The 22,631-nt window shown below is 49.4% G+C and overlaps 6 protein-coding genes across 6 annotated transcripts; 4 read left to right on the top strand and 2 right to left on the bottom strand.

Moving 5' to 3' along the window:
- Positions 1-492: 492 nt before the first annotated feature.
- On the top strand, positions 493-1,573 carry TGAM01_v203333 (hypothetical protein; the record flags this gene model as incomplete). The annotated part of the gene is made up of 2 exons (XM_018801341.1): positions 493-1,297; positions 1,356-1,573. The coding sequence occupies 2 exons, from the start codon at positions 493-495 to the stop codon at positions 1,571-1,573; spliced, it is 1,023 nt and encodes a 340-aa protein (XP_018665612.1).
- Positions 1,574-1,868: 295 nt separating this feature from the next.
- TGAM01_v203332 (hypothetical protein) lies at positions 1,869-3,874 on the bottom strand (the record flags this gene model as incomplete). Its single annotated transcript, XM_024549184.1, has 9 exons — positions 1,869-2,020; positions 2,082-2,273; positions 2,334-2,453; positions 2,512-2,638; positions 2,702-3,094; positions 3,162-3,264; positions 3,327-3,343; positions 3,406-3,450; positions 3,515-3,874. 9 exons carry the CDS (start codon positions 3,872-3,874, stop codon positions 1,869-1,871), a joined length of 1,509 nt encoding a protein of 502 aa, XP_024406022.1.
- Positions 3,875-5,018: 1,144 nt separating this feature from the next.
- On the top strand, positions 5,019-5,777 carry TGAM01_v203331 (nucleoside-diphosphate-sugar epimerase; the record flags this gene model as incomplete). The annotated part of the gene is made up of 1 exon (XM_018801343.1): positions 5,019-5,777. The coding sequence occupies one exon, from the start codon at positions 5,019-5,021 to the stop codon at positions 5,775-5,777; it is 759 nt and encodes a 252-aa protein (XP_018665614.1).
- A 1,911-nt stretch (positions 5,778-7,688) lies between these two features.
- TGAM01_v203330 (hypothetical protein) lies at positions 7,689-15,974 on the top strand (the record flags this gene model as incomplete). Its single annotated transcript, XM_024549183.1, has 2 exons — positions 7,689-13,695; positions 14,719-15,974. 2 exons carry the CDS (start codon positions 7,689-7,691, stop codon positions 15,972-15,974), a joined length of 7,263 nt encoding a protein of 2,420 aa, XP_024406021.1.
- Positions 15,975-16,668: 694 nt separating this feature from the next.
- On the bottom strand, positions 16,669-19,083 carry TGAM01_v203329 (hypothetical protein; the record flags this gene model as incomplete). Its single annotated transcript, XM_018801345.2, has 2 exons — positions 16,669-17,922; positions 18,022-19,083. The coding sequence occupies 2 exons, from the start codon at positions 19,081-19,083 to the stop codon at positions 16,669-16,671; spliced, it is 2,316 nt and encodes a 771-aa protein (XP_018665616.2).
- A 1,468-nt stretch (positions 19,084-20,551) lies between these two features.
- Positions 20,552-22,236, top strand: TGAM01_v203327 (phosphatidate cytidylyltransferase; the record flags this gene model as incomplete). Its single annotated transcript, XM_018801346.1, has 5 exons — positions 20,552-20,713; positions 20,819-21,197; positions 21,262-21,608; positions 21,680-22,138; positions 22,201-22,236. 5 exons carry the CDS (start codon positions 20,552-20,554, stop codon positions 22,234-22,236), a joined length of 1,383 nt encoding a protein of 460 aa, XP_018665617.1.
- Between the last annotated feature and the right edge of the window lie 395 nt (positions 22,237-22,631).

Here is a 22,631-nt window from a genome sequence, read left to right as displayed (position 1 = left end):
TATTCATCCCCTCGCTCGTTGATGGCATTTGTCTGGGGAATTGACACATGGATCGATCGATCGTGCCAAGTCGAGATGGTGTTTAACAGACAAATTTTATCTGCGGAAAGGTACGGGTTTGCGCCATGTATGGCTGCATTTATACATAGATACTCCACCATGGACGGTATTGATGGGATAGATGAAGTAGCTGGGTCAGGCGTTTTCTAGAAGGCAGGTGGCCACATAGCCCCTTTGGCACGTTTCAGTAGATCACCCTCTTGCCGGACCAATGGACGGCTGCTCTCTCTTCACTTACCTCATCTTCGAGTACCTGCACAGCATTATCTAAAGCTTTATTAAGTACACCACTTCCAGTTTGTCAGTCTCAGTCTTGTGCGGGTGGCACGCTGGCTGCAAGTCAGCACTGGGCCGTGGCTTTGGCCCTTCGCAAATCGAAACCGGTAATTGTCTTGCAGTCGCAAAGGCAGTGGGCGGCTACTCTGACGCGCCATGGCGGTCTATTGCTTCAGCTTGTTTGCATGCTTAGCTGTGCTGTCATTGGTGGCTGCTGAAGCACTTCCTCTTAACTCTATTCCGGCCATGTGCGTCGCCATCTGCGGACCAATCGTCGAGCTGAGTTCGATGTGCAGTCCAAAAAGATCTTTGGGGAGTCTCGAAAGTGGTATGAATAGAGAAGCGCATTATCCGAAGCGAGCCGAGCACCTCGATGGCAGGCGAATCGAGAAGCATTTGACAGTCATTGTCGCAGCGCCTACGTCGTTGCCTTCGGGACTATTAGGACTATTGCATAGTCTATTTCCACCAGAGCCATCAGCTTCGCCGGTACCGCCAGCTCCATGGCCAGAATCATCATTGTCATCGTCACCGATTCTACCCTCGGAGCCTCTAGCATCTACGCCGCCGCTACCAAACAACTATCTTACTATGCGGCCGTCGGTCCAACCTCTCCCAACCACATCAAGTAATCCTCTCTCTACGGACACTACAGTACCACGTCCAGCCCCTACGCCAACTGTAACATCGAATTCTCGGCCACCTATGTCGACCGCTTCCATCAAGAAAGGGATGAAAACTCCCGACCTGGCTACCATTTCAACAGCCACCGCTAGCCAACCCCAACCAATGATGCCGACTGTTCTGGGATTAGATGGAGATACGGGGGGTGAAACAAGCGGATGGGGAATGACGGAGAACGCAGAAGAGCAGTGCGTATGCTCCAACGAGAGCTTTAATGTGGCAGAGATTACTGGGCTATGTGCGAGCTGCATAAATATGATTGCCAATTCGCAAAATGGTGAGTGATTTTCGTCCAAGCCTCTATTACGTTCCTATTGCTAATGTTCATCACACAGATGTAGAGGTTATCATGTCGGTCTGCGGCTTTCCACCGCAGCAATACAGCCCAGAGAAAGACAGCTTGGCGAGCAGCATCAACGTCCAGGCCACTAGGCCGACGGCAAGTACTGGAAGTGCCAAATTGAATGAAGCATCTCGGTCAGTTTGGGGTGCGAACGTTGGACTGGCTGCTGGCACTGCGGCTTTCGTGATTGGTGTGTTAACGATACTATGATGCATCCCATCTTGGTTTATTTTTCTCTTCGTTGTTTCAGTGTATATAAGAAAGGGTGTATGGAGTATATATACTTGGGTACCTAGATTATTGTAACTTCGGGCTCAGTCGGTATACAGCTATCATTGAGTAATGTTTTATTAGAAATAAGCAAACACTTTATTACATCATGGTTAAAGTTATACGACTGCAACTACAGTAACTATTCCTACTTGCTATACATAGCTAACCAAATTTCTCAGTTTCTCAATGCATTACAGCAATAGATTAATTTCCGATAACGCATGCTTTCTGCTCACAAAGTTGGCGGCTTCCGCGGTGGAAAGGCTCTCTCATAAGCACTCTGAAGTTGGATTAGAAGGCCCTCTTCTTTGGCGACAGCACAAAGCCCATGCGGCCGTCCGTTATAGTCAAGATAGTCGAGCGGCATAGCAGCAACAGGATACCCTAACACGGAAGCGTCAGTAAGAATTCATATGACGGGATAGGAGAAACAAGGGGTGCGAACCACAGGCCGCAGCAAAATAGTACAATGGCGACTCGATTGGTCCCATTATGATGTTGAGGTCATGTTCATCAAATATCTTATTGACGCCTTGATCGCGGCCGAATTCGGTCAAATGGGAAACATAAGACTCGCGGTCTTCGGAGGTCACGTTAGACTTTTCAGAGAGCTCAAGGATGTCCTGGTTATCGTATCCTGGGAGCTCTTATTAGCAGTCATTAAAAGCAACTATTGGACCGCATGTTACAGCATTACCTTGAGGAAGCTCTTTATCGGCATGCGCCTTGTTGAAAGCAATCAGGTCGCCCAACGTCCTGATCTGAGGGGTATCAAGGAGTTTTAGATAGTTCTCAAACTCTTCTTTAAAACCCTTTTCTATTTTCCCAGTGCTTTAGTAGTGTGTAATTACTGCATTGGTGAACATTTAACCTACCGAATATTTTAAGCAAAACCTCTTCGCCGTTGACGAAAAACGTGTCGACAATGTTTAACAAGACATTATCCTTGAACACTGCTGCGTGTTCCTTAATAACTCCATACGCATGTCGAACTTGCTCGATCTAACTCGCTTAGTGACAGAGAACAAATTCCATGATAAGACAAGGTCAGTTATAAATACTCACCAACTGGTTCTCCATGTCTTCATCGAGAACCTTTCGAATGTCCGGAGTATACTTCCATAGTTCCGGGTCTACTGTGCCAATCTTGAGACCTTCCCATGAACCTGTCACTCGCGAGGCGTAGCCGCCCGGTGGAACGTTGCCAGGATCGGTGATGATGTCCATCAGCATAGCCAAGTCTTTGGTGGTCTTTGTCATCGGGCCTGGCTGGTCAGAAAAGCTGGAAATAGGGACAATTCCGGTAAGAGAGATGAGCGAACGGCTGGGTTTAAGTGAATAGAGGGCAGCTCGGCCAGCAGGTAGCATGAGCGATCCAAATGTCTCCGTACCAATGCTAACTGGAGCAAAGCCGGCCGCGACCGCAATCGCAGAGCCGGATGAAGAACCTCCCGGGTTCTAGAGAAAAGCAGAAATGTTTAGATGAGCCGTTTGCAACTGTGAGAGCCACGATACCTTCACTTACACTATGACCTGCAAACGAATCATCAGGGCGAATACCTCCTTTGACATATGGAGATTGGGCCTGTCCGCTAACCGCGTTCCATCCGCAGATCAAGTTTTTGCCTCTTGGCGAAGGATTAAGGTCAGCACTTTTGATGGCTAATTGTGGCAAACCAGGGCAGCCTACTTCCACCATGATAGCTCCTAAATGGGACCGCTTAGCTGCCGGATCTCAAATCAGCAATCTGGTGTTGGTGAACACTTACCGACAGGCTAGCTTTGCCTATCACAATGAGTCCTGCATCTAGCAGCTTAGACGCAACTTAGTTAGCTAATTGTCGGGCATCTAGAACTGATTGTAGCATAATGACTTACCCGATCTACAACCGGTGCATTGATACGTGGGCTCGAATTGACTAGGGCTAAACTTCCAGCCGTTGTATCAAGGCCAGTTGACTTGAAGTGGGTTGCAATGTTGTCTTTGACTAGAATGGGGATACCGTGAAGTGGACTCCTAAGCTTGCCATTCTTTCTTTCCTCATCCAGCATGTCCGCTCTCTCCAGGAGGAGCGATTCTGGAGCTGTGTTGATTATCGCTTTGAGGTAGTCATTGTGGCGCTTGATCTGTGAGAGATATACTTGGACGAGATGCTTGCTGGTTATGTCAGCAGATGAGCTGAGCAATTGCTGGAGCTCCTCAGCAGTGGCCGCCAGTACGTCAATATCCGTGCCCATGGCTAGTATAAGTGTATCTGAGATAGACGTCGCTTGAAACCCAGTGCTTCGGTATGTGCCGAATCTGAACTTGTGAAAATGATATCAAGTTGGGGTTGAATGGGGTAAATTTCCCAGCTAATGCGTAATAACTAATCATACCATAGGTACAGAGCACATATCTTCAGGCATGCAACGCTCACTGCACTTGAGGCATTCAGCCCTTCTTATATAGTCTTTTCGAGCTGATTATTGTCCATCATGAAAAAGTAACGTCTGCATCATCAGATATTAGTGTAAATGCCAAATCGAGCGATTTTGCTCCATTATTAAGTCATTGTGCATGGTAAGGTCAGCTTATGCGAGCGAGAAGCCAGCCTAGGGCAGCAGTGGCTGCGATGAGCCCATGTATTATTGTCTTGTCAGTTTCTAGAGTTAGAAAGGAATGTTAAATATCCATTTCTTTGGGCTAGACGATATTTATTGAAGATGGTTTATGGAAGTGCGTGACTATCCATTGCGGAATTGTAATTCTCGATTCTCGGGCACAGACATAAGCATCAACTGCGCACATATTCTTGGATATTCTCAACCAAAAAGCGACTGGGTACTGGATACTCTGTGATTGTAAATAGGCTGCTTCATTGCCACACTACGATATCAGCATCCATTTCTTTCGCTTCATCCGCCCATTCGGAGATACTATCACCGGCATTGTGTAAACCAGACCAGTGGAGCGGCCCAGCGGTGGAGAAGGCGGAGTTGCAAGAGTTCCGCAGCCGCCAAGGGCCTCGCGTCGCCTAATTAGGGAAATGTCCTGTCAGCAAGCGCTTATGTCCGAACCTAGACCCATGCAGTACGTGTAATGCCTCATTGGGCTGGAGTTAGGGTCTAGTAGCTGGCATTTGCATCGTCCTATACACGTATAGGAGTTATAGTATATATATACTTGTGGATGCCGACTCTTTGGATGTTCTGTTGGCAGATTTGTATTTCAATTGACATCTTTTACAGCTCACTGCCGCATTACATATCTTCTCTCTCATCTGTAGCTGCAAACCAGTTACCTCTGTTCTTGACAGCGCCGGAATCTCGCCAGCGTACCGCCTCACAAATATCCACAAGCTACACACTACGATACACCACACAACTCATCTTCACCACCATGCATATTATTCTAACTGGTGCCACGGGTCTCGTGGGATCAGGCGTCCTAGACGCCATGATAAAGGCCAAAGACATCACCAAAATCTCCATTCTCAGCCGCAAGCCGGTTCAGATGGCTGATGATTCCAAAGACCCTCGAATCAACGTCATCATCCATCGCGACTTTGAGAACTACGACTCCAAGGTGTTGAAGCAGCTACAGGGCGCAAAAGCCTGTGTTTGGGCCTTGGGCATCAGCCAGACCAAGGTCAACGCTGAAGAATACGTCAAGATCACCAAGGATTACACCATTGCCGCTGCAAAATCGTTTGCTGCACTGACGACGACGCCATCAGAGCCCTTCCGGTTCATCTACGTGTCAGGCGAGGGCGCTACGCAGACTCCGGGCCGATTCTCGGCCATTTTTGCTCGCGTCAAGGGAGAGACTGAGAAACAACTGAGTGACATGACGGCTGAGATGCCGACGAGCCTGCGCGCAGACTCTGTGCGACCGGGATTTGTGGATGCCAGACAGCACAAAGCTATCCTGCCTTATATTCCGGATCCCGGCGCAACGTACAAGGTTCTAGCGACGTTAATGACGCCTTTGATCGCGGTGATGAAGGGATTGCACTCACCGACCGATCACCTGGGAGCTTTCTTGACAAATATGGCCATGGGAAAGCTGGACTCCCAGCTGGAGGGGCCGGGTGCGTTTAAACTTGGCAACTCATGGATTGTTGGGGCTGCTGGTGTCAGAAGAGTCTCCGGATTTTGAAGGAAAGTGTCAGTGTTCAAAGAGAGCACTTAAGGGAAAGGAGGTCATTGGGAGCTCACGTTCTTATGAATACATGTGCGGAATAGTGAGACCCATCCGCATACCATGATGCCAAAGGGAGGCATCAATTGTAATTTTAGAAACATCAGGAAGCCGGATCATCTTTAAGCTTATTTTATTAGTCTACCGTCGCTACTCCAGCCTCCATATCTATTTCGCATGTGCATTCGTTTCACCATTAAATCCGAAGAGGCCATGGCGCAGTTACCTGACTTACATCTGTATTTGGAAAACCTAAAAATGCTTTGGAAGCCTTGAAAGTCTTAACATAAGTCCTTAGACGCGCCTCTGGACGAAAAAGGCATTTAAGACGCGAATCACTTTGGCCAGCGTTCCTGAGACATGGCTAGCACCACTTATTTAAGGCCCCCCCCCCTCTCAGCGAGCCATTGCCTTTGGCAGGGGAAGATCGGTGATGATACTATACCTAGAACAGCGAGGCGCCTTGGCTTAGGTCTGAGAAGAGTATTTCTCGGAGATTGGCAGGGTTCTGGGATGTTTCATGGATCAGTGTCTTCGCGGCATGTGGTATGTTGGTGTCGCGGGAAGACATAACGCCCGTGTCGGGTATGTAACAGACACTGCACTATTAGAGTCTTGATTGAGTAATGAGCTTAGACAATCAAATGGCACTTTTAGGTTGTACAGATAGACAAGTCCAATACAAGCCGTTGATAGCTCCTCATATCTAAGATGTGTAGCGGCAAGTGGTACCTCAATGAGTATTGTGATGATAGTAGGAATAGGCTCGTCTTCCCTTTTGTCCCCGTAGTCGGCCTTTGAACTTAACAATGTGTAATGCAGAAGTCATAAAGCAATATGTACATTGCCGCTCCAATGTTACAGATAATATAGTCTCTCCCTTTTCAATATTCATGCCACCAGGACCAGCTAGGGAGAGCAACGCCTGTGAGGGGAAGGGGTCTTACCGGACCTTTTTGCCCATCGATTTCATGTCTTAGATACCCGGCAACGGTGTCTCAGAGGAATTGAATTTGATTTCATTGCCATGAGCACGCCCAGCATGATACCTTCTTGTTGCCTGGTCATCAATTTGGGATCCAGTGCATGTATCAATGCTGCCCATGTCTGGTAATGCTGCTGCTCGGCTACCACCCGCATTTGGGACAAAATTGATTTCCGCTTGGCTCGTGGTAATATGAGTGTAATATGGTGCAATTATGGTTGTGCAACCAAAGGCTATATTTCATCTGCCCATTGGAAGGGATGTCAATGTCCGTTGTGTCGATTCCATTGCCGTCAGACATCAAGGTCAATTATTAAGACTCAGATTGCTCATTGTGTGCTCGGTATGGCGCCAATCGTCTTTCCACAGGTATATGTCACGTCAACACGTACTGAAAAGAGAGGACGGGTTGTTTGTTACAGACGCGACATGGCGGTTTTGAATTGAAAACCACTTTAATGTGACGCGGTGCAGTGGAATGGCTCGAGAAAGATTATGGCTAGATTTTCAAGCAGTAGCCGAGCTGCTGCTGGTGAGCTGAAGCTATTCATTCTATCTTTGAGTGAGGCGTTGGAATGCAGAGGGACTGTCTAGGTCAATAGACGGCTATGTATGGGCCTCATAGCCACGAATGTTCCTTCAAAGGGTAGCTATCCTACGCCATTGCCACATTTTGATAACCATATTGAACATTCCTCAAAATGGCAAACCGTGACACTGAAATGTAAAGACCAACCCCATAATCCGTTTATATGTAGAGATTCTTATTTTATAATCCGCGATGGCCGTTCGCTCACTTTCTAGTCCGCTTGTGAATTGGCAACGACCTTACACTCCTTTTTCTGCTTGTTTCTAGGGCTTTTGTGAGCTTCTCTCTACCGTAAATGCTCAACGGCTGGTCCCAGAATATGGCTAGTCGCCGCGCAGACGGTTTCCTCTCCCGGGCGGTCAAGGCGGCCGTCCTGGGTTCACTCCTTTTCAACCCAGCCGAGGCTCACGAGGATGGCATCAAGACTGTTGAAGTTGTTGTTACGACTTATCTTGACTTGGGTGCTTGTGCCAAGGCCTGTGCTCCAGAGAAACACTTCAAGACTGCCGAGGAGACGCAGCCTTATGTGCACCTCACTCTGCCCACTCGTCAATCAGAGCACGCTACCTCAACGAAGCCCCCTAAATGTCCCGTCTGCCCGGGAACTGTCTTTCATTACGAACCTACTAGCGATCCTTATGTCACACGCACGTCTACTGCCGATTGGCAGAGACCTTCTGTCTCTACTATTCACCCTACCTGCCATGGCTGCGAGGGCACTGTCATTATCTGCGAACCAAAAGTTACCAAATACCCGAATCCTACAACTTTCACCTGCGAAGGGGCCGGTCCCAACGGCGATAAAGTCACTATTCCAGGCTGGGGTCCTGAAGATCCCTCAACCGTCATTATCGGCTCTCATGGTTTTACGGATCATCTCTTAACGGTTACTGTACCAGGAGGGGGCCAAGGAGCTGGAGCTCCAACTCATACCTGTCTTCCAACTGGGTACAACGGAAAACCTCAATCTGGTTCACACCCGATTGTGGTTGTTGGCAACCCTGGACGCGAACCGATAACCATTACCGCTCCCGGTGCAAAGCCTGATGGCCCGCGAGCCACTCTACCGCCGATTGAGCGTGGTAAGCCTCCGATTGTGGTTATAGAGCCTTCAAGACCGTCAGAAGGCCACGGTGCGGAAAAAGGCCATGGTGAAGAATATGGTCATGGCGAACAATATGGCTACGATAAAGAGCAAGGGCATGGTCAGCAAAACGGTCATGATGAAGAACAGGGCCGCGGCCAGGGATATGGCCACGATCAGGATCATGGCCACGGTGAACAAAATGGCCACGGCCAGGAACAGAGCCATGGTGAAGAAGACGGCAGTGGTGAGCAACACGATCACGGCAGTGAATCGTTGGCGTTTACGACTATTCTTGATGGAGCTAGACAGGGCGATCCCTCAATCACTCTGAAGCCATTCAACCGTGAAGCTTTGGAAACTGTAGTCATTGGTACACCTGGATTTGTGCAGCACATCCCTACAGTTACGCTACCCGATGCCCGTCGAGGAGATCCTACAGTCACAGTTCAGCCAACTGCACGCCATAAAGCACCGATTGCCATTGCTGGCGATCCTGCTAGCTTGAACAACCCTACCATCACTTTGCCCGGTGCAGGTCCTAGGGCCCCTAGGATTACTATTCCTACTGTTCCTGGTGTCCATCCTCTTATCATTGTGGGTGATGTGGGCCTACTCAATGGTCTGCCCCATGGCACTCTTCTTGGGGTTGACACAAACAGGGATGGCAGGCCGGATGTGGCTGTCGGCTCTGATGGCACCATCGACATTGATGGTGATGGAAAGCCAGATCTAGTTACCTTGCCTGGTAGCGGAGTCGATCTGAATGGGGACGGACGGCCTGATACTACCGTTGGCCCTGACGGTGGCATTGACCTTGATGGAGATGGAAGACCGGATATTTCGCTGCACCCTCATGCTCCCACTGGTCATAACGAGCCTCAAGCCATTGGCAACGGAATTATCATCGCCAAGCCCATTGGAAATGGTACTATCATTACCTTGCCCGGAAATGGTACTATCATCCCACAGCTGAATAATACTACCATTCCCCAGCTCACAAATGGCACAATCATTACCCAACCCATTGGAAATGGTACTATCATTACCTTGCCCGGAAATGGCACTATCATCCCACAGCTGAATAATACTACCATTCCCCAGCTCACAAATGGCACAATCATTACCCAACCCATTGGGAACGGTACTGTCATTACGCTGCCCATTGGAAACGACACCACCATCACACAGCTTGCAAATGGCACCTTTGACCCCCAACTTGGAAATGGCACTATTATCACCCAGCCCATCGGAAACAATAGTGTTATTACCCTGCCTCTTGGAAACGGTACTATCATTACTCAGCCTATTGAGAACGGTACTATCATATCCAACCTGAATGGTACTATTATCCCACAACTGAATGGTTCTATCATTCCCCAGCTCACAAATGGCACAATCATTACCCAACCCATTGGGAACGGTACCATCATTACACTGCCCATTGTTAATAGCACTATTATTACACAGCTTGCAAATGGCACCTTTGACCCCCAACTTGGAAATGGCACTATTATCACCCAGCCCATCGGAAACGGCAGTGTTATTACCCTGCCTCTTGGAAACGGTACTATCATTACCCAGCCTATTACGAATGGTACTGCCGTATCCCAGCTTGGAAATGGTACCATCATTACTCTACCTCCTCTCCAGCTAAATGGCACCATCATCCCCCCGATTGGAAATGGTACTATTAATCCTGGAGGCACTCCTACTACCGGCGGATCTACCAATAGCTTTGTTCTTCCAACCGTGTTTCTAGGTGCTGGCACTCCCATAGATACAAACGGCGATGGCGTACCAGACGTTTATATCGGGCTTAACGGTGTTGTCGATCTTAATCGCGATGGCGTTCCAGATCTCGTGATCAGTCTTAACGGCGCTGTTGATCTTAACGGCGATGGAATCCCAGACGCCATGGTCAACCTAGATGGCGGCGTTGATACTGATGGAGACGGTAGACCCAACTTCAAAATCTTGTTTACAATTGGTGTCGGAAACATTGTCCCTTCTCTCATCGGCGCACCGGTCTATATTCTTGGTAGCAGCATACCCAAGACGGTAATCGGCATTGATGGCAGTGTTGATCTTAATGGTGATGGAAAGCCGGATATCAGAATTGGTCTGAATGGATTAGTTGACCTTAATCTCGATGGCAAACCAGACATCGTAATCAGTGCTATCGGAGGCATCGATCTAAACGGTGATGGCAAGCCCGATTTGATCGTCGGCGTTGGATATATTACAAACCTCGGTCCGGGCAATCCACCAATTGTTATTGGAGGCGGCAACACAACCGGTGGCGTTCTGCCTGATGTCAAGATTAATGGCACGTCCATTATCGGCGCTCTTGTCGACCTTAACGGAGATGGGCTGCCTGATGTTCGGATTACTCCTGGTGGAGGCATCGATCTCAATGGAGATGGCAGGCCTGACATTATCATCCTGAATGGTGGCGGAGTCGACACCAACGGTAATGGATTACCTGACACCTTTGTCCTTCCTGGCGGGGGCATCGATCTCAATGGAGATGGCAGGCCTGATCTGACCATTCTGCTCGGTAGCTTACTTGGCGGCGTGGTAGGTTCCGTTGGCAATACTCTGGCCTCTGTTCTCGCAAACCTGGGTGCTGGTACATTTGTTGATCTCAATGGAGACGGCAGGCCAGATACCACCGTGGGCATTGGAGGTGGCATTGACACCAACGGCGACGGCATTCCCGATATCATCATTTCCCCTGATGGCCGTGTGGACATCAACCATGATGGAATTCCTGATGTTGTCATTGGTCTTGATGGAGGCATCGACATCAACGGCGATGGAAAGCCTGATATCTTCGTCATGACAAGTCTCCTGGGTAGATTGGTTTCAGGTCTACTCAACGGTATTGGTGGTCTTGGGCCTCTTGGCATCGCTACCGGATTTCAAATAGGCGTCGGCTCTCTCGTCGATCTCAACGGAGATGGACTGCCGGACACTGTAATTGGCTCTGGAGGTCGCATTGATCTCAGCGGCAGCATTGTTGTTAGCATTACTATTCTGCCCGGTGGTGGCGTCGACATCAATGGAGATGGAAGGCCTGATCGCATTATCAGCCTGGATGGAGGCATCGACCTCAACGGTAATGGCCTCCCTGATATCCTAATCTTGCCTGGCATTATTGCACCAGGCGGTCTCATTGGTTCAAATGGCACCGGGTTGAATCTTAACAATACTGGTTCTCTGAATGGGACAAACGGGACAGGAGTTCCTGTTCTAGGAGGCAATAACACGATTCCTACTAACCTTGGTAATCTCGGCCTCGGTCTCGGTATCCAAATTGGCTCTCCAGTTGATCTCAACCTTGATGGAATAGCCGATACAATAATTGGCCCTGACGGTGGCATTGACACCGACGGAGATGGGTTTCCTAATATATGGATCAAATTCGGCGGAGGTGTTGCTTTGCATCTCATCGGAGTTATTGATACTTTGGTTGTTTCGCCTGGAGCCATTGACATTAATGGCGACGGAATTCTTGATATTTATCTCGGAGTGGGAATCGCTCTCGAGCCTCCTCATACAGGAGGCATCCTGAATGGCACATCACCTGGCGGTCTTTCTAATGGAACTTTGCCTGGTAACGTTGGAACACTACTTGGCGGCCTTTTGAATAACACTTTACCTGGTCTTCTAAACAGCACTCTATCTGGTCTTCTTAACGGAACACTCCCTGGTGGTATCCTGAATGGCACATCGCCCGGAGGTCTTCCTAATGGAACTTTGCCTACTGACCCTGGAACTCTTCTTGGCGACCTTTTGAATAACATTTTACCTGGTCTTCTGAACAGCACTCTATCTGGTCTTCTTAACGGCACTCTCCCTGGTGGTATCCTCAACGGCACATCGCCTGGCGGTCTTCCTAATGGAACTCTGCCTACTGACCCTGGAACTCTACTTGGCGACCTTTTGAATAATATATTACCTGGTCTTTTGAATAGCACTCTATCTGGTCTTCTGAACGGCACTCTGCCAGGAGGTATTCTAAACGGAACTTTGCCGGGCGGTCCCCTCAATAATACTCTGCCCAGTGACCTCGGCAATCTACTTGGCGGCCTTTTGAATAACACTCTACCTGGTCTTTTGAACAGTACTCTATCTGGTCTTCTTAACGGCATTCCCGGTGATCTTAATAATACTCTTCCAGGTATATCAAATGGAACCTTGCCAGGGCTCTCAAACGGGACTATTGGTGATCTTAACAACGTTCTGCCCGGTCTTCTCAATGCAACTCTACCAAGCCTCCTAAATTCAACTCTACCAGGTCTCATAAATGCATCTTTGCCAGGTCTCATAAATGCATCTTTGCCAGGTCTCCTAAATGCAACTTTACCCAGTCTACTGAACAACACGCTGCCCGGCCTCTTAAACGGGACCATTGGTAATCTTACCAACACTCTGCCCGGTCTTATAAATGCATCTTTGCCAGGTCTCCTCAATGCAACTTTGCCTAGTCTACTGAACAACACTCTGCCCGGCCTCTTAAACGGGACTATTGGTAATATTACCAACACTCTGCCAGGTCTTATAAATGCATCTTTGCCAGGTCTCCTCAATGCATCTTTGCCTGGGCTCTTAAACAACACGCTGCCCGGCCTCTTAAACGGCGCTCTTGGCGATCTTACCAATAGTCTGCCCGGTCTTCTAAATGCGACTCTACCAAGCCTGTTAAATGCATCTTTACCCGGTATCTTAAATGCATCTTTGCCTGGTCTCTTAAACGACACTCTGCCCGGCCTCTTAAACGGGACTATTGCTAATCTTAACAATACTCTGCCCGGTCTTCTTAATGCGACTCTACCAGGTCTCCTTAATGCATCTCTGCCTGGTCTCTTGAATAACACGCTGCCCGGCGTTTTAAGCGGCGCGCTTGGCGATCTTACCAACGCTTTACCCGGCCTTCTAAATGCGACTCTACCAGGCCTCCTCAATGCAACTTTACCAGGTGTCCTCAATGCAGCTTTAGGAGACCTGAATAGCACTCTGCCAAGCCTCCTAAATGCAACTCTACCTAGTCTCATAAACATCACTCTGCCTGGCCTCTTGAACAACACTCTACCTGGTCTTTTAAACAACACTCTTGGCAATCTTAATAGCACTCTATCCGGTCTTCTAAACGAAAATCTGCCAGGTCTTCTTAGCACAACTCTGCCAAATGTCCTCAACGAAACTCTGCCAGGTCTTCTAACTGGAACTTTACCCAATCTTCTAAACGGCACTCTGCCAGGGATTTTAAATGGGACTTTGCCCAGTCTCTTGAATAATACTCTGCCAGGGATTTTGAATGGAGCTTTGCCTGATCTCCTAAATAACACTCTGCCAGATGTTTTAAATGGAGCTTTACCCAGTCTCTTAAATAATACTCTGCCAGGGATTTTGAATGGAGCTTTACCCAATCTCCTAAATAACACGCTGCCAGGTGTTTTAACTGGAACTTTGCCCGATCTCTTGAATAATACTCTGCCAGGGATATTAAATGGAACTTTGCCTAATCTTTTGAACAACACGCTGCCAGGGGTTTTGAATGGAACTTTACCCAGTCTCCTAAACAATACTCTCAATGGAACTTTGCCTGGTCTCCTTAACGGCACTCTGCCCGGTCTCCTCAACGGCACTCTGCCCGGTCTCCTAAATAACACTCTGAATGGAACTTTGCCCGGTCTCCTTAACGGCACTCTGCCCGGTCTCCTCAATGACACTCTGCCCGGTCTCCTTAACGGCACTCTGCCTGGTCTCCTTAACGGCACTCTGCCCGGTCTCCTAAACGGCACTCTGAATGGCACTCTGCCCGGTCTCCTTAACGGCACTCTGCCCGGTCTCCTCAATGGCACTCTGCCCGGTCTCCTTAACGGCACTCTGCCTGGTCTCCTCAACGGCACTCTGCCTGGTCTCCTAAACGGCACTCTAAATGGAACTTTACCCGGTCTCCTCAACAACACTCTGCCCGGTCTCCTCAACGGCACTCTGCCTGGTCTCCTCAACGGCACTCTGCCCGGTCTCCTCAATGGCACTCTGCCCGGTCTCCTTAACGGCACTCTGCCTGGTCTCCTCAACGGCACTCTGCCCGGTCTCCTAAACAACACGCTGCCCGGTCTCCTAAATGGAACTTTGCCTGGTCTCCTGAATAACACTCTGCCCGGTCTCCTAAATGGCACTCTACTTGGCGGTCTTCTAGGAAATGGTACAGGCTTGAATCTGACAGGTACAATTGGATCTCCCACAAATGGAACCACTATTAGCAACTCTACTGGTCTCTTAGGCGGTCTTCTAGGAGGAGGTACTGGCACAGCGGGTGTTACAAACTCCACTGGTACAGTAACCAACACAACTGGCGGTCTTCTCGGTGGCCTCCTAGGGACAGGCACTGGCTCTACAGGTATCACAAATACAACCGGGACAATAGCAAACACCACAACCGGCGTAAGTAATTCAACAGGCTCAACTGGTACTGGCCTTCTTGGCGGCCTCCTAGGCAATACTACTACAGGAGCAACTAACTCGACTGGAACTGGTACCACTGGCACTGGCCTCCTCGGCGGCCTCTTGGGAAATACTACTACAGGAGTTACCAATGCCACCACAGGAGTGACCAACTCAACCGGAACCACTGGCACTGGCCTCCTCGGCGGCCTCTTAGGAAATACTACTACAGGGGTTACCAATGCCACCACAGGAGTTACCAATACAACAGGAACAACCGGTACCACCGGCACTGGCCTCCTCGGCGGCCTCTTGGGCAACACAACAACAGGAGTTACCAATGCCACCACAGGAGTTACCAATACAACAGGAACAACCGGTACCACCGGCACTGGCCTCCTCGGCGGCCTCTTGGGAAATACTACTACAGGGGTTACCAACACCACCACAGGAGTCACTAATACAACTGGTACTACTGGCACCGGCGTTGTCGGTGGCCTCCTGGGCAATACCACTACAGTATTAACCAACACGACTGGCACTGGCCTCTTAGGCAACACTACTACAGGAGTTACCAATACTACTACGGGGGTAACAAATACAACAGGTACCACTGGTACTGGCCTTCTGGGTGGTCTCCTAGGAACAGGAACAGGAACCACAGTCCCAGTCAACACCACCACCACGAACACAACAGCGCCTGGTCTCGGAATCACACTCACTGGCTCTTTAGGCAACGGCACCAATACCACTACAGGAGCAACAAATACCACAGGCACCACTGGTACCGGCCTTCTGGGCGGTCTCCTAGGAACAGGAACAGGAACCACAGTCCCAGTCAATACCACCACCACGAACACAACAGCGCCTGGTCTCGGAATCACACTCACTGGCTCCTTAGGCAACGGCACCAATACCACCGGTACTACCACAAACACCACCAGGCCAGCAGGGACAACGACCGGCGGCACTGGTCTCTTGGGCGGGCTCCTAGGAAGATCCGTCTTCCTGAAGAAGCTCCTCCTGCGGACGGATTGAGTATATCGAATTGGCGCTTGTGTATGGGAGAAAGGATATGGATTGGGCATAGAAATGGGTTTTGGAATTGAATAAATGATTTTATGGTAGCGAGGGAGCCATCTAGGCATGATGGCGAGGGAAGGGAACTGAGATTATGATTGTTATTTTTCTTTCCTTTCTTTCTCGAATTTCTTTTTTCCTTTTGTTTTTCTCTTCTTTCCTTCCTTTGAGGATATGCGATAGTTCGGATCTTCAGGTAGTTTTCATCAATGGATTTAACTATTAAAAGACATTTATGATCGTAACGACTTGTGCAATTTGTGATGTAAAACTTGGTCCAACGAAGCCGAGTAGCCAACAGCGTCTGTACGGAAAGATAGAGTCTTTGCCTCGACTAAGATAGTATTCAATAATGCAACCAACTATAATCTCACAGTCATACATGGTATATCCAACTCCCTATCCTAAACACCAGGCATACAAAATGTGCCTCCTGACCATTGCAACTCCAAGCACGTTTCTCTTTCAGAATCATTTGTCCAAGCCCGACCAGTCATCGCTGTCTAGCTCTCCATTCGCTGGCTCAGACCAGTTAACCAAGTACTCGCCCGCCTATAGAACAAGATATCTCATGAAGTGTGGTCTAAAGGTCACAAATCATCGAATTGACTAGCCCCTCTCTCATCAAGGGCAAAAAGGTTTACCACAGCACTCATGCTCCAAAAGCCTCGCTTACGATCTCTCCCTCATCCGGCGTCACGGCCATTTCCAACAGCTCATGGGCCGCCTCAACGACTTCGCCGTCAATTCCCGCCTCCATAACTAGGTCTTCTTCAGCAAAGGTCAGTCTTCCCAGAGCAATAAGATAGCGCTGGCTGCCTCCATGAGAAAGTGAAAGTTTTCGAGTGATTTCGGTCAAATTGGCTGTGCATGGGTCTGTAGCTAGAGTGTGGATAAGGGTCACGCATTGGGAGATGATGCGATATAGTTCAGCAGAAGTTGTAGACTCGGAAAACTTCAGCGATGAAGACGTCATGACATCGGGAAGAGGAGGGAGAATGCTGGGAGGGATAGGCTGATCGTAAAGCTCGTCGATGGATGTGCTCAAGCAAGCCACTAAGCGTGGGATGGCGTTATCGTGAGATGCCAACTGCTGGGCTCCGAATTCATATCTTGAAAAGGTAATAAGCGTTCGAAGAGCAGCCAGTCGTACGCTTCGTTTCTGAGCGGGGGTAGTTGTAGCACGAGGGTGCTCCATCAGCTTGGCAGACACTCGCTCAATAACAGCTCGCGCCACTGATGGCATATCTTTTTCGTCAGATATAGGGCCGATAGAGTCAGGAAGCGAGGATGTCGCTAGCAGATCAAGCATTCCAATAATATCGGTAGTTTTCTGCTTGGGCATCAAAAGCAGAAGAGTGAAATCGAGAGAGATGAGTTTCCAAAACGCAGCAGAAGTGTATTTGATCCCCTCTTCAGTCTCGGTTGGGGTCGTTGCACATGCCAAGGACGCAGTGTATAGCAATGACAGAATGTGACTCGTATCGATTTGCTGTTCCAAGACGGCATGGTCATCGTTGTTGGCGACCGTGCCGTCGGAAAGGCGCGAGGGCCCTTCCGCAACAGTAAATATTATCGTCTGTGCCACAGGCACAAGTCTGGAGATGATGAGGGGAGCAACAGACGAGGTATGGAGCTGAAAGGTGAAAGCGATGAGCGATACAAGGTATTTAATAGGTTCCCAAAATTGTTCTTCAAAGCATCTAGTCCATAAAATGATGAGTTGCTCCGTAAAATCGACGAGCAGCTGCATTGGTTGATAGGGGTTGCCCATCAGAGGAAGTCTTTCGAAGATGAGGGTTGAGAAGGATGTATTTGGGTCAGAAGGGAAGGAGATGCGTGAGAGAATGTCGAAAGTTGGGGGCTGCCCTTGAGCAAAGCCGTGATCGAGGACGATTTGCAAAAACTGGCAGAGTTGGGAATGTTAGCACCTCTCAAAGACTCTCAAAGACTCCAAAGAATAGAATGTTGGCTCATTCTCTTTTCATTTTTATTTCAAACTTACATCAAATGGGGCTGTGGGGGCTGCCACCACGATTTGCTGCTGCAAAGCCAGCTGAGACACCGGCTTTATGCCCTCGCTCATTTCTGCATCGCCCGTGTGTATATCAAGAGGCTTCATCGGGGACTCTGATACAGGACGCTTTCGCTTCCCTTTACTCGGCGTTCTCTCTCCGATGTTGGTAGCAACGGAGCCGGCAGTCTTGCTTCTGCCTTGGCCTTTGCTTGGACTCGCAGCAATGTCCATCTCGTCAAAGCCATCCGCAAAGCCCCATGTTTTGCTGGCCTTCTTCGGCGTTGTCATGCTGATGGCGGCAGGCTCCTTTCTGCGGGCTCGGTCATTAACCTCTTTCATATCGCGCTGCATGAATTGGAGCTCCGTGTTGGCATGTTTCTCCGCCGCTATAGCCGCTTCCATTGCCTTTTCTTGTTTGTGTATTTGTTCGGCGTTGAGCTTTCGGAGGCGGGCAATCTGCTCATCATAATTTTGTTGCGCCTTTGTGGAGTTTGAGCGAAGTATCGATGTTTCACCGCGGGCTGCATTGAGCTCTGCTTCCAAAATACGGATTCGCTTTTGCAGCGCCGTCACCATGGGTCCAGACTGCGCTTGGGATGGCATCGGCATCGCCGCAAGCTGCGCAGTCTGAGGGCGCGCTACACTTTGTGAAGAATCGAATCGCTGGGATCCCATAAACGGCTGATTCATTGGCCGAACGCTCGTCATTCGAGGCCGCTCCGCCAAAGGAGCTCCTGGCCTGGCGGCCGCGGCGTCAATCGCCGGATTCCATCGGGGATTGGGCACAGGAGGAATGGAAGACCGTGTGGGCTGTTGTTGTCGTAACGTCTTGTCGACAATTGGCCTGCCCACAGGGACTCCGGCATCGTTTATCACCTCGGTGGTGTCCAAATCGTCGTCCTCCTGCCCCCAAGCATAGTCGAGCTGGTCTGCTTGCTGCGTGAATGCATGCTGGGCCTGGGTGGACTGAATGGCGTTGTTCTCGAGCTCTTGGAGCACATTATCGGTCAGGTCGTCGAACCCATCGTCGGAAAACTCGTCGAGATCCATCCTTCATGGCTCTTCAGCGCAGATGCATCATGGCTCGAGGCGTCTATGCGCAGCGTATTTGGCACGGCACTGCGTCATGGGTTGCCTGCAATAGTCATTGCGGGACGATACCGCGGTGGATTGGGATGTGGACGATACGATATCGATAAAGTCGACGCGACGCGAGGTCACGTTTTTGCTTGCAAGTGGCTGGTTTTAAAGAATGTGGCTTAGCACCTCCAGGCAGATGCCTCAATCTCCGAGTAGGCACATTTCGATAGCCAATTGTTGATGATCTATTAAATTACAAAGAAGTACCTATGGCTACAGGTAGTTGGAGAGTCTGAAGGAACAAAGAGGACCCAATAATGAGTGTGGAGAGGGGGAGATGACATTTGCGAGCACGTGGCGGGTTATCATCAAATCTCATGCTCACAGCTCGCTGTATTCTGCACCTTGTATGTAGGTAGCAGCAGTACATACAAAATCTTTCACTGCATCCAATCATATCGCAATTATAACAGCTGCAAGAGCGGCCCAATTACAGCGTCTTGGACAAATGGACAAACCAGCTGCAAGAGGCGGTGCACGCTGAGCCCTGAATTCATGCCAGCACTCAATACTGCAGGCCATGTCGCATGACGTAGATGCCAAATCAGAGGGCCGCAGCCACAGCCGCCTCATCGTTTGCGGACATTCAAGGTACATCGCAGCATGTTCGACAAGTTTGGTCGCATTGGCTGCAGCTAGCTTTCCACTAAAATAGAATTGGAATGACTGGAATCAATAAAAGCACTTCACTTCAGATGTATACCAAAGCACGAATGCAAGCACCCAGCCAGATTTCAGGGGATTATGTAAAATTGTGTCTGGCAGACGCCAGCAAATTAAAGTACTGTCACATGCGGATTTTATTTTGCGGGGAGTTGCAGGAGTCCGATCCAAATCAAACTGAAAGGTTTCAGCAAAAATTCCGCCGTGCGAGGCCCCTCAAGAAGCCCAGCTAGAGCCTTGGCTCGCTTCCAGCGCTAAGCCTCGGGGCACTACAGCGCGCAGTCCCAGCACACGGAGCTTTGGCCTGGCTGTACTTCGTCAGTGGCTGGCCGCAGCAGGTTTTGGCCGGTACCTTAAATGGGGTGAGGTCCACGTTGCGTGTTAGCTTTGGATTTAGCAGCGTCTGGCGAAATGCCTTTTTGATTTCCACCTCATCACCGTCAAATTCGCCCAGCTTTGCTTCTGCTTGGGTCGCAAGCGCACCGTCACCACCGCTGTCGCTTGAATGTCCGGTAGAGGATAAGGTGAGAGGGAGAACAGAGGGTCCGGTGAATCAGACGATTGCGCAGTCCGCTAACTGCAACTTCGCATCGCAGTCCGCAGAAGCTCCTCCGTCGATAACCTTGCTCCGAGCAACCCGCTGAGCATATCCTGCCGCCGCCAGATCGCAACTGCTTGACCAGCCCCGGCGCATCTCAGAGAGCCATACGACGCCATGGCGAGATCAAAGAGAGGGGGCAAGTCCCCCATGAAGAACGCCAACGGCCAGTTCAGCGGCTCTGAGGGCCGCCGATCGAGCTTCAGCGACAAGAGCGAAGAGGGGTCCCCAACAAGAACCAGGGCGCAGAACCAGGCCAAGCTGGCGGTTGTGGATGAAGTAAGCTCTCGGACTCTATAGCTGTTGCTATTCTCTTTATTTTGCTTTGCTCTTCCCCGAGCATCGCCCAGAAAACTTTGTGTGGAGCTGACACTTGGCAAACAGAAGCCCTCGACAGCCGCAGAGAAAAAGGCCGAGTACGAGAAGAAGAAGGCGAATTTCTGGACTCGAACACTATGGACGCTGGTCATGATCGCTGGTTTCTTTGGCGCATTGTTCATGGGCCACATTTACATGATTGCCATTGTCACTGCAGTCCAGATCATCTCCTTCAAGGAAGTCATTGCCATTGCCAACGTTCCTAGCCGAGCCAGATCTCTGCGCTCCACCAAGAGCATGAACTGGTACTTCCTGGCCACCACGATGTACTTCCTCTACGGAGAGAGCGTCATTTACTACTTTAAGCATATTGTCCTTGTTGATAAGGTGCTTCTTCCTCTGGCTACCCACCACCGCTTTATCAGCTTTGTGCTCTATGTGTTTGGTAAGTTGCTCTTTACCTGGTATCGACCTCAAGCTATGTACTTATCTAACACGCTCCGTGATAGGGTTTGTCTTCTTCGTCGCCTCACTTCAAGCTGGCAACTACAAATTCCAATTCACCAACTTTGCTTGGACTCACATGGCCCTGTACCTTATTGTAGTGCAGGCCCATTTCGTCATGAACAACATCTTTGAGGGAATGATTTGGTTCTTCCTACCAGCGGCTCTGGTAATTACCAACGACATATTTGCCTACATCTGCGGTATCATGTTTGGTCGCACACAACTCATCAAGCTCTCGCCAAAGAAGACGGTTGAAGGATTTGTCGGCGCTTGGATCATGACTGTCCTGTTCTCCTTCTTGCTTGTCAACATCCTGATGCGCTCCAAATACTTTATCTGCCCCGTCAACGTGAGTCAATCAGATGCAACATTCCATTTTTTTTTTGTCAATACCGTACTGACCATGATTTTAACCTGCAGGATCTCGGCGCTAATGTCTTTACTGGACTCAAATGCGATGTCAACCCTGTCTTCGTGCCTCACACCTTCGAGCTCCCACGATTCTTCTTCCTGCCACCAAACACCAGCTTCTCCCTGACGTTTGCGCCGATGCAGCTGCATGCCCTGGCCCTGTCCACCTTTGCATCTCTCATTGCTCCCTTTGGCGGCTTCTTCGCCTCCGGCCTTAAGCGCACTTTCAAGATTAAAGACTTTGGCGACTCTATCCCCGGACACGGTGGCATGACGGATCGAATGGATTGCCAGTTCATCATGGGCTTCTTTGCTTACATGTATTTCCACACCTTCATTGAGGTTCACAAGGTCTCTCTGGGCAGCGTCCTGGAGACGGCCATCACCAGCTTGCAGCCTGAAGAGCAGGTCGAGCTAGTCAAGAGCATGTGCCGATATCTCAGCAACCAGGGTCTTATGCCCCAAGAGGTACGTCTCACCACTTATTAAATCTACAAAACTGTCAACTAATTGAAAAACTCTATAAACAGCTACAAGCTTGCCTCGAGAGAGCCTCATCTTCATAATTTCACGTGAAAATGCGTACGAGAATGGAGCCTGATGGCTTTTCATGTCTCTTGTAAATCTAAATTCCTCCAGCTACATCTTTCATAATGACCATGAAATCTCTTTACTACTACTTTTATTTATCTCTTCACTTTATGGACCGTCATAGGGAAGGCGATGAGGGAAATTGTGAGAGTCGATGAGAGATGAGAGAGGGGGAGTAGCAGGCGTTGGAAAGAAATGGAGAAGGAGATAAATATGTGCAGATACGAGGCGCGGTGTATCATGGGAAAGAGATCGTGATGTAAGAGATCTTTTATTCCTTATTTCCTTTCTTTTATAATGTCTTCTTATTCATATGTATTTGATCACTGTAGTTACTGAGCCGTCTATTGCAGAACATATATAATGTGGG

The sequence above is a fragment of the Trichoderma gamsii genome (genome assembly GCF_001481775.2).
Source record: "Trichoderma gamsii strain T6085 chromosome Unknown Scaffold_9.2, whole genome shotgun sequence".
Taxonomy (NCBI): Eukaryota; Fungi; Ascomycota; class Sordariomycetes; order Hypocreales; family Hypocreaceae; genus Trichoderma; species Trichoderma gamsii.
This window is presented reverse-complemented; position numbering and strand designations above follow the sequence as displayed.